The sequence below is a fragment of the Xenopus laevis genome, chromosome 7L (assembly GCF_017654675.1).
Source record: "Xenopus laevis strain J_2021 chromosome 7L, Xenopus_laevis_v10.1, whole genome shotgun sequence".
NCBI classification, from domain to species: Eukaryota; Metazoa; Chordata; class Amphibia; order Anura; family Pipidae; genus Xenopus; species Xenopus laevis.
This window is the reverse complement of record NC_054383.1, coordinates 25,462,670-25,474,300: the sequence shown is the minus strand read 5'-3', so window position 1 is coordinate 25,474,300 and position 11,631 is coordinate 25,462,670. Positions and strand designations below refer to the sequence as shown.

Sequence of the window (11,631 nt, the reverse complement as noted above, 5' to 3'; positions counted from 1 at the left end):
TCTGAATTATTTGATTAAAATTAAGTCTATAGGAGACTTCTGGTAATTAGGAGCTTTGTAGATAATGGCTTTCTTGATAACGGATTCCATGTCAGGAATCTCCATAAAACTATACATATAATATTTCATATTATTATGAGATGGGGCTTTTCAAATAAGTTTTACTTCTTGTGCACTGGAGAAAAATGTTTTGGATAATTTTCTAAATTATGAAAAATGTGTTTTAGGTAGCCCCGTATCTTGTCTAGAAGTCGACTTAACTATTTTGTGTACCAATAACAAGTAATAACCCTGGCACCCGTGATTCTTTACGTCATAAATATCGAGGATACATTTTTTTCTTTCCATTTCTATGACATTTAAACAGGTTTTTAGGTTGAGGGTTTTTTTTTCATAAGAAATTATGACAAATCACTGTAAAAAATTGTGCAAAACTGTTGCAATATTTTGCCACGATTCTGCACAAATAGCAGGAAAAAAACAATTGCATTTTTTAAGAAATTTTCCCCTAATAGAGCGGAGTGCTGTATTCACAAAAACTTCACACTCTACCACCAGATAGCAGCATTACCATATAATACCTAATATTTAATTATTTTAAAGCATAAAATAGCGTGTGCCTGTGAAGAACACCCCTAGGTGGGTCTGAGATATGTGTAGAGAGGGTGATTACAGTGTGACTTGCTGCCAGTATATCCCGGTTTGATCACCGCAAGGGTGTTAACCCCAACTGCTTAGTTGTTGGAGCCAGAAAGTTGCTTACTAAAACGGCCTCTAGAGGCACACAATGCTATTTGGGGGAGATTAGTCTAGCAACTAATCTAGAATCTTAATCACTGGTAGGATGGCTCTCTGAGTACTTTGTTCTCCGAAGTCGCCCGAAGTTTCCTCGTGAGGCAACTTCGGGCGACTTCAGAAAGCGAACCAGTCAATTTGCTCAGGAATAAGGCAAGGAAATTGCAATGACTTTGTGGCCATTTCGTTTATGTTTCAGAGACAATCAGAAAACAATCGAACATGGATTGATTCTGTATTTGCAATACCCCAAACCCTTGTTCCTTGAAGCATAAACACCCCAAAACCTTATTCCCCTTAGGCCAGCAGCACACATAAGTGATTCATTTCTCAACATCTGAAGTTTTTACTACAATTGAATATTATTTTTTTGCTGCAAAATTCGCAAAGGCAAAATCAAGTATTTAAAAATTTAAAGAAAACTGGAAAATATTGGGCAAGTTTCCGTATAAGTCAATGGGAGATGTTTTAGCAACATTCAAGCTATTGCAATTTCTTCACTTGCATTTCAAATGGGCTTAGACAGTTCCTATTTCACAATTTGGTATTACTTGGTCTTCAAAAACCATGAAATGTATTAATGTTTCATATAATAGGCTTTGTCATCTGAGCGGGTCTGTTTGCTATGAAAATATGATTTGAAAATATAGGGGTGAGATCCTAAATAAAATTCCTAAAGTGTAAAATTGCAGAAAATATTCAAAATTTTTACCAATATCAATATTTTAACCAAATCACAATAACAAGCGTAATATGATGCAGAAACACAGAGATTGTAAAAATAAAAATCAATTATGACATTTTTTAAATGTTGAAAATATGCTTCCCATGACTCAATGGTGAGATATATGACATGTTTTAGGTGAAAATTTCATTATTTTATTTAGTTCAATCACGATTTGTTAAAATCTCAAAAGGATGCAACTTTTTTTCTCCAAACACTTTTTTTGCCATGACTTTTAGGAGGCCAAACTTCAGAAGCCATTCATTTATTTTTTTCCGGGGCCTTCCTTATCCTACAGGCAATTATGGGATGGATGTTAAGGCAGAGACCCAGTGGTGCACAATTTGTTTGGAAGAACCAACACTCTTTGGGTATCAGATTTGAGAAATGAGATTTGTGCCAAGGGGCCCAGGCTAGTACTGATCCCTACAACACCACATTACTATATTCCTCATCATTCTCCTGCTCAGTTAGTGCGTATTTTTTAACACCAAGGGGCAGATTTATCAAGGGTCAAATTTCGAAGTTGAAAATACTTTGAAATTCGACCATCGAATTGAATTACTTCGACTTTGAATATCGAAGTCAAAGTTTTTTTTCATCGAATTTGGCCATTTGCGGTCGAAGTAAAATCGTTCGATCGAGCGATTAAATCCTTCGAATCGAACGATTCGCAGGATTTTAGCAATCAATTGAACTATTTTTCAAAAAACTTAGAGAACTGCTCTAGAAGGTCCCCATAGGCTAACATAGCACTTCGGCAGGTTTAATTTGGTGAAGTATTGAATTCAAAGTTTTTTTTAAAGAGACAGTACTTCGATTATCGAATGGTCGAATATTCGAACTATCCTATTCAATGGTCGAAGTATCCAAAAAATTACTTTGAATTTTTTTACTTAGAAAATTCCCTCTAATTCACTTCGACCCTTGATAAATCTGCCCCAATAAGCAATGGTTGCATTAGAGCTGAAGTCTGGGCAATACTCATTTTCCTGAACATTATTTGCTGGCACATTGAATTATCAACCCTAGCTATAACATAACAAGCATGAAGAAACAATTCTCCACAATATTCTTCAAAATCTTCTTCAATTACCTAATTGTGAAAAAACTTTTGCTGACCTTGGGCCCTTTATATATAACTATACCCCAGATTAAAGGGCCTGCATTCTGGTCACTGATTGGATAGTTGAATGATCTATCCAGACCTTTATCCCCCACCAAAAGCTTCACATTCCCTTTCATTTTCTTTGTTTTGCAGACTATTTGCTTTGTGTACAAATAAGAATAATATATTCCCACTTTAGGTTTATTGCCACTGATATTGTGAACCACTGCTTCCCCTGAGACATTAGCAACAGATAATTACATGAAGTTTCTACTTTTGGAAAGCTCGTTAAAGCTGGAGACAGGGCATTGAGACAGCTGTTGGGAATATTAAACAGAGTATTTATAAACTGCAGCCCTGGGCTTTTCTGCACTACATCATCCTGCCTCCTGCTCCTGGGGATAAAGTGATCTCTTTTCTCTGCCAGATTTCTGTGGGAAAGTTCTCTGTAGTTATAACGTTCTCCAGAGCCCTATGTTTTGACTAGGACAACAGACTCTATAGAATGTTATCAATCCTACTTCCATTCTGCAAATTGTATTTAGTTTATCATATGGACGCTAATGCCGATAATATGCTAATGGTCTATATATGGAATCATTCCCACATGTCTCAACCTAATTGGCTGGGTGGTTTATCAGCAGTATAGCATACAGTCTAAAGCTGCCCATAGATGTTGAGATTTTTAAAAGATCTGATCCTTATCGTGAGACCACGATTTTCTCGGAACGATCATACGAAATGACCATCAACTAAAAAGACCAATTTGCCAGGAAAAAGTGGAGCTGCCTGCTTGGTCCTGCAAACATAGATAGATTGTACTGGGACCGACAAAGATTTTTTAACCTGGCCGATCAATTTCCTGACAGATGTCGGCCGGAAAATCGTAAGATGTACGATTGTTCGAATACCACTAACCGCACGATAATTTCGAAGGATTGGTCGGACTTCGCTAAAATCGGTCGTTCGGCAAGAAGAATCATCGCGTCTATGGGGAGCTTTAGTGAGTAGATAACTTGCTTCGGTATTGGCCGAATCTTTCGCAAAGGATTCAGGGGTTCAGCCGAATCCAAAATAGTGGATTCGGTGCATCCCTTTAAGGCTACAATAAAAATCCCCATTTAAAAAGTACTAAAAAATTAATGATAGCCTTAGCTACCATAAAGCTCAGGGTATTATTATTACAAAACTTTAACAGGACTCTATGGAAAATGGCATTTCCGTATTTCAGGGCTTTCTGGATAATAGGTTTCTGGGTAACAGATCCCTAGACCTGTAATAACAAGTGTAACAGTAACAGACTGGGAAATTAATATATGGTTGTCAGGTCAAACCAGGATCTTTTATAATGTTTACAGCCCAATATTACATGTACTTCACAGTGTCAGGCCGGATATCAAAAGGCATCAGGTACCGAGATGTAATTCCATATATATGTGTCACTTCCATTACAGCACAGTCCTAGAAGATCATCTGTCATGTAGAGGAGCAGTGGTATAAAGCATGGAACATCCAGTGACAAATATGGAGGAGACCGTGACAGTGGGGTCTATTCACCAAGCTGCAGCTTTTCAGATGAATTTGGGTTTGAGCTCCTTTTTGCAGACTAATAATTGCACTGCTTCTTTTTTGGCTCATAACAATTTAACAGATATATAAAATCCATTGTTAAAGGGTATTCAGTACAGCAAACAATGACTGATCTACATTTCACATTTATTGTCATTAAAGCTGCTGGGGGCGCTTCTGGAGAAGCAGTTTTGGAGCACGAGGCTTGCTTTAAATAGAGGTATGGGACCTGTTATCCAGAATGTTAGGGACCAGGGGTTTTAAAACTACTAGAAAATAATGTAAACAATAAGGGGCCAATTAAAAGGTTAAAAGTTGTTTTTAATCTGAAAAATTTGAGTTTTCGAGGGGAATTTTTTTTTTTTTTTTTTTTTAAAAAAAACACATTTCTGCGAGATTTATTACACCCCAAAGCTGGAAATAGCTTGAATCTGAAAACACTACAGCTAAAACCTGTCGAGGTCATGTAGAAGTCAATAGCAGAGGTCCCTTCAACCATTTGAAGGTGTTTGTAGCTGTCATGATGTTTGTGTTTTTTCAGTGGTTTATGCTCGAATATTCTATTAATTCGAGCAAATTTTTCAGCAAAAACACAAATTTTCAGGTTGATTACCCAAAATTCACTGATTCTATTTTTTTCTTAAATTCAAGTTATAAAAAAACCTCTAAAACTCGACCTTTGATAAATAAGCCCCTAAATAGACTGGTTTTGCTTCCAATAAGTATTAATTATATCTTAGTTTGGATCAAGTACAACCTACTGTTTTATCATTACAGAGAAATAGAAAATAATTTTTAAAAATGTGGATTATTTGGATCAAATTGAATTGAAGAGGAGATGAGCCTTCCAGATTACAGATCCGATACCTGTACTGTATCAATTACTTGTGAGCTTGAGCAGGTCACATGAAAACAAAGGAAAGCACGTATATGAATATACTGGTGATAAAGTAAAAAAATTTTTTTTATCAGATTTCTGTATGAATTCCTATGTTATAAACTTAAAAAAAAGAGAATTATTTGACAGATTCCATTTTTTTAAACAAATGTTTTGTTTTTAATACACAAACAATTACAGTTGAAATATAAATAGGATATAAAACACACTAGTTAGAATAAATAAAGTTGGTGCTTCACATGGTTTGTATTGTCCAGCAACCTGCATACTGAACACTACAGCTTGCGAGACCCTGCTCAGCACTTCAGAATGTTCAATTGGTGGCCCTCCTGCTACTGTACTACAACTCCCAACATCCTACAGTGCAAGGATCAGCAACAACTCTGGACTGGAGATCCCTAGTCTAGGGGGAAGTAATACAAGAACGTTATTGACAGCATATAAAGGCCTCACTTTGTAATAAAGATCATTGAATTATTTGAGTTTTGTTATGAGGTCACAATTGCATCTATTGGTTTTCAGTCTGGGGTTTTGTACAGACTTCACAAATCAGGAATAAATATCCTATTTTTCATTGGTGGACTAGTAGACTTGTTTAGCAGCAGAAGGATGGAATGCCAGAATTCAAACCATTGGGAAAAAGAATATGGAGGCGTATAGCTCAGTATATAAATAAATGCTGTTATATCCCCAGTTGAGGCCAGTGTGCGTGCGTGTGTGTGTGTGGGGGGGGGGGTTATCAACATGTAACCATATGATGTTTGATTTGGGTGCTGCGGCTGCCGCTTTTACTATTTGGGTTCCCTTTTTCCCTCACCTCCGTTTTTTTATTTGAAAATAATAGAAGCGGCATAACTTCCATCAAGAAAATTGCTTTTTTTAGCAGGAAAGTCACTGTTTTTACTTACTTAGTAAGAACCACCACAGAAAAACAGCACTAGGTGCACACTGTCAGTTAATGTATGTCATAAAATTCCATTGGTGGGCAAATTTGTGCTATAAACCCAGCTCATGCCACAACCCACAAGAGTTTAGTGGAGGAGTGCAAAATCTGCATTTCCAGATTGGAGACTGAGGCTTCCAGCTAAATAGCAAGAGCATGAGAGGTATTAGTGTGATATTCCTACTGAAACATTGCATGGTATCATATCCTAGGATGTATATATATTATGAAGAATATGCTGTACACTGAACACCACTAACACTTTCCCATTCCTTCTAATGAAGATCAAGATCACCTACAGTTCAGCTCATCAACTCAAAAATGATTTGCCACATTTGAAGGTAAGTATTTTGCAAGCTAAGTGTGTCTGTTCCTTTTATTATTCCCCTATGGAGTAATGTTGCTTTATAATACTATCACATTATAGTATTATGTTCTTCCCCAAATGCCAAGAGACTCCGTGTCTGGCTCTGCTCTGCAGCCAGCGGAAGGTCAATTGAAATGCGGGAGCACAGCAGGACATGCTTGGAAAGTGCTGGGATGAAAGTCTGAAGAATAAAACTCTAAAACCATTGAACTTCAAAGTAAGTGCAATAAGAACATGAAGATATACAAAATACGTCATTTTATTTCTTATTCTTTGCTGGTGTTTCCTCGGATGATTTGGAATTTGGTGTCTCAGCGTCTTTATTGAGTTTCTTGAATTTCTGCTTGCCCTTGGAGGAAGCAAAGGAAAGACAGGGCTTGTTGAATTCCAGTGAGAATACACCTACTTCCCCATCAAATCTGTTCTTTGCCACTTGCAGGTGTCTCTTGCCTTGGCCAGTTACCAGCTTTCTGTCCTGGAGGATGAGAACATTGTCGGCTTCTTGACTTGCCTGCAAGCAACAGAGCACACAGGTCAGCAAGAGGGAAACAAGGCGCATTATATTACAGACAATGTGACGCAGGGCATTTGATAACCAAGGTACCAGCTATGATCAAAACACCCTTCTTCTCCAACACTGACATAAATGGCGCTAGCCTTGCCCTTTGCAGGAGTTTCACAGCTAAGTTGTTCTCCAGTACACGGCAGTAGCTAGAAGCCCACTTCGCTCACTGAACCCCTAAATGGCCATAAGTGTAGTTCTTATAATTTATTGAACAGGCTATTTAAAGCCCCCTGGAATGAAGGAACTTTGGAGCTACGTGGATAAGAAAGGGAGATCTGACTGGAGGAATTATGTGATCCCAAATGACGAAGGGGCATACTCTAGGAACGGTATATCATGCAAATAAAATGCAAGGACCACTGCCCTGCTTGCAACTACCACTTTTGTGCAGTGCTTGAGATTTCAAAAGTCCACAACAGCAAGTAATCAGAGACCATTCCAAAAATTTCATTTTCTATTTTTCCTGAATAAAATCCATGCATGCTAAACCCTGACACATCTCCTAACATGTTCACTAATAATATATTTTGCAAGACAGCTATGACATCACTTACTGTACATATTACCAGTACTGTACCCCCAGCTGTTTTGGGGTTCTGTCCCAGCCCAATGCCACCACAACTCTTTATCAGGGAAGATCTACATCTCTGAAGATGCCACTGTAGCTCCCCATCTTCTTTTCTGCCGATTCACTGCACATGCTCTGGGCTGCAGTCACTTAACTAAACTTAGGGATTGACGCTGAATATACTGTATACACACACAATATAAAGCCGATACAACCCATAAGCTTAGCTTGTCAACAGCACACCAAGCCTGTGTGGTGCTACGGATGCTTAAAAGGAGAACTACGCCTTAAAAATGAATATGGTTTAAAATGCCATGTTTTACATACTGAACTTATTGCACCAGCCTAAAGTTTCAGCTTGTCAATAGCAGCAATGATCCAGGACTTCATACTTGTCACAGGGGGTCACCATCTTGGAAAGTGTCTGTGACACTCACATGCTCAGTGGGCTCTGAGCAGCTGTTGAGAAGCTAAGCTTAGGGGTCGTCACTAATTATACAGCAGGAAATGAGGTTGGTCTTTAATATAAGCTGATGCTACAGGCCTGATTATTAAATTATGATGCTAATTACACTGGTTTCTGTGCTGCCATGTAGTAATTGTCTGTATAATTACTTATCAGTCTTATATTGTGACATTTCTATTCTAAGTGTAATGTATATTGTGAGTGGGTCCCTAAGCTCAGTAAGTGACAGCAGCACAGAGCATGTGCAGTGAATCAGCAGAAAAGAAGATGGGGAGCTACTGGGGCATCTTTGGAGACACAGATCTTTACTGCTAAAGGGCTGTGGTTGCCTTGGGCTGGTACAGAAGCCTAAAACATAATGTACAACATTTCTTAACTACTACTTTAGTTAGACTTTAGTTCTCCTTTAAAAGACAGCCTAATAATATCCAGTATGGCGACTTTAAAGGCCTGGATCATTCCTGTTAAAGATCTTTAGTTCTCCTTTAAACTCAGAATTCCATAACCAGCAAATACATTCTTTATTGTCAGAGTGTAGGCAGTGCCAAGACAGACTGTTGCCAACTTCACAGAGAGTAGTACTTTGTCAGTGTGCCCTTTATTTGCTTAGTTACTAGTAGAGTGCACATTATCAGTCCAAAAGTCTCAAAGGCTATTTTAAAATTGGAACATGGACTGAAGAAGCCATTATCTGGTAATCCAAATTCATATGGGAAAATAAATCCATAAATAACACCTCTTTGCCTATAGTAACAAACAAAATATTCATCCTACTTTTGCAGAGCCAAAAATCGATGAGGTTTGCAGTTCCTTGTCATCGTCTTCTTTCCGAGGGTGAATGACTACGGTTACATGGCAATTATTAACTGTAGCAAATTTCCTGAACGCCCCAACCATGTAGTCCTGAGCTGCAAATCTGGAAGCAATAAGGAGGACAAGGGAGTTAGAGGAAAAGGCTTCACAGGAAATAAATCAGAGACAAAAGAACACATATGATCGCCATTCTGAGCAAGTCTTGGATATGATGCATTATACATGTGCACCCAGGGGAAAGGCAGAAAGAGACACTTGAATCAGTAGGAATAATATAGATATTTCTCATGTAAATGAGGGCTGATGCCAGCAGTTTCACTGAAGCTGCTACAGTACCAACATCATATTATTATGTATGATATGATAAAGAAGGAGACTACTGGTTGGAATCATGTCCCAAAAGTACATCAATTGTTGTCTAGGCAGCAACTCTTTTAATGCTTTACCTGTCAGAGTAGATGTTTTCTTGTCCCATCATGAACTGCAAGTTATCGATGATCACATGGGTAATATCGTACATGTAAACGGCATGCTGCATGGTGTCCATGACGGCTCTGCGGAAAGAACGGACATGTGGTCAGACTTGCTTACAGGAAACACGGCCATGTGAGAAGAGCACATCTGTTTACACACGTGAAAGCAGATCCAACAAAGACTGTAAGGCTTGAACTAGATATGGGCCACAGTACAGCTTCTGGGGCCAGGACAGTTTGTTCCTTAATATGAATTATAAGCCAAGAAGAAGAGACTTTTGTTTTTTCCAGCTGGAGCACATTCTGTAAAAAGAGCCCTGCAATGTGCAAATTGGCAGAAGCTGTTATACAAACCATGCTCTTTGGAGCAGCGCCTGTGTGGCGTAAACAACTGTTCTGTACAACACTTAAAGGAGAAACAAACCCTTTACCAAAAAAAAACCCTACCCCCCAACCCACGTAGACCCCCCATCCCTTCTCCCCCCCAGCCTAGCTGTGCCCCCAGGGGAAATGCCCCTAACTTTTTACTTAGCCCTTGGAGCAGAGTCAGAGCATCGGAGTTCACTGCAGCCATCTTCTGTCTTCTTCCATCGCTTCGGCAATTTCCGAATTTGGCACATGCGCAGTTGTCACAAACCGGGAAATTTCTTCAACTGCACATGAGCCGATTCGCTGGTCGCCTTCTCAGCTTACTGAAGACCCAGAAGATGGCTACCGTGCACCGAGGGTTAAGTTAACAGTTATGGCAATTTCCCCCCGGGGGGGGGGGGGAGGATCTACGTGGGGTGGGGGGGTAGGGTTTTTTTTTGGTAACGGGTTTGTTTCTCCTTTAAAAGGGATTCGGTCATGATTTTTATAGTGTCGTTTTTATTTCTAAATTACACTGTGTACACTTCAAATAAGTCACTCTACAATATAGAATGTAATTCCTAATCCAACAAGTGTATTTTCTTTTTAGTTGTAACATTGGTGTGTGTAGGCAGTCATTTCAGTGCAGAATTCTGCTGGAGCAGCACTATTAATTAATGTGTTTTGAAAAAAAAAAATGTTTTCCCATGATGGTATCCCTTTAAAGAGAAACTACACAATAATTAAAAGATCCAGTTATGTTCCTTTTAAGAGCCCCTTTTATTTAGCCACCAAACATCAACGTTTCGGGGGGGAAAGGGTGGGTGTTTTGCCCCCGAAACGTTGATGTTTGGTGGCTAAATAAAAGGGGATACGCCCCGACTGCATTAATCAGAGTGTGTGCGGATCCATCTTTCTATACATATACGTTGCTAGGGGACCCGGACGGGTCTACAGAAGAGACGCACCACCAGTTGCAGGATTGGTGAACTACAGGTGTGCGGTAGGAGAAATTACATTGTATTCCCTTTAAGAGCCCAGCAACAGTTCTATTTTATTTGTATTAATAATACACTATAACCGCTCACCATTAACCCACAGATTAAGGAGTGTACTGAGCAGGCAATTCATTACTGCTTAACCTGACATAAAGGCCTGACCAGCAGCACCAAAAAGTTACACTGCCATTATTGTGGGATATAACAAGAATTACACAGGGTTTCCATACATGAGATACCATACAGTAGCCCTGTGCATTAATGCAATTAAAATAAAAGTTATTTTTGCTGCATATTAATCAAATCTTTTTCTGCATAATGTGTACTGGCATTTTGTTTATCTCTGTAAAGCTGCGCTTGTCAGATTCTTTGATTCAGGACTTCCTTTAACTCATCAAAGATTACAGATAAAAACACCAGTCTATCAGCCAGTTCAAAGAATATCAAGGAAACAAAAATAATTAATTCAACACAAAATCTTACCCAAAATTACACTAAGGGCAGAGACACACGTGAAGATTCGGCAAAATTTAGTCGCCCGGCGGCTAGATTCGAAATCGCTGGTGGGATGGCACTCAGAGTGCTTCGTTTTCCGAAGTCGCCCAAAGTTTTCTTGTGGGGCAACTTCAGAAAATGAAGCGTTCTGAGTGTCATCACACCAGCGGTTTACATTCTATCCGGCGGGAAGGCTTTTCGGGGGATTAGTCGCCCGAAGAAGAGGCGATTAGTCGCCGGGTGACTAAATCTCCCCGAATCTTCACGTGTGCCTGTGCCCTTAAGGGTGAAGACAGATAGAGCTACTAATAGCGGCTATGTTTTGTGGCTACAAAATGCCAAAAAAACACTGAGAATTGCCTCTACTAAAACACATGTAGTGTCTTGGCAAAGCCAATTATCACTATCGTCTATTTTGTAGCCGTGACAAGTAGCTGCTACTAGAAGCTCTTGTGTGAACGGTGGTTCACATTTGAGTTAACTTTAAGTATGTTATAGAAT

General features: G+C 39.1%; 1 protein-coding gene across 1 annotated transcript in view; it reads right to left on the bottom strand.

Moving 5' to 3' along the window:
* Positions 1-5,229: 5,229 nt before the first annotated feature.
* twnk.L (twinkle mtDNA helicase L homeolog) overlaps positions 5,230-11,631 on the bottom strand; it is a 13,114-nt gene continuing 6,712 nt past the window's right edge. Inside the window, 3 exon segments of the mRNA NM_001091071.1 lie at positions 5,230-6,915; positions 8,778-8,919; positions 9,263-9,370. Coding sequence (NP_001084540.1) covers positions 6,664-6,915; positions 8,778-8,919; positions 9,263-9,370 — 502 coding nt within the window. The 3' untranslated portion in view covers positions 5,230-6,663.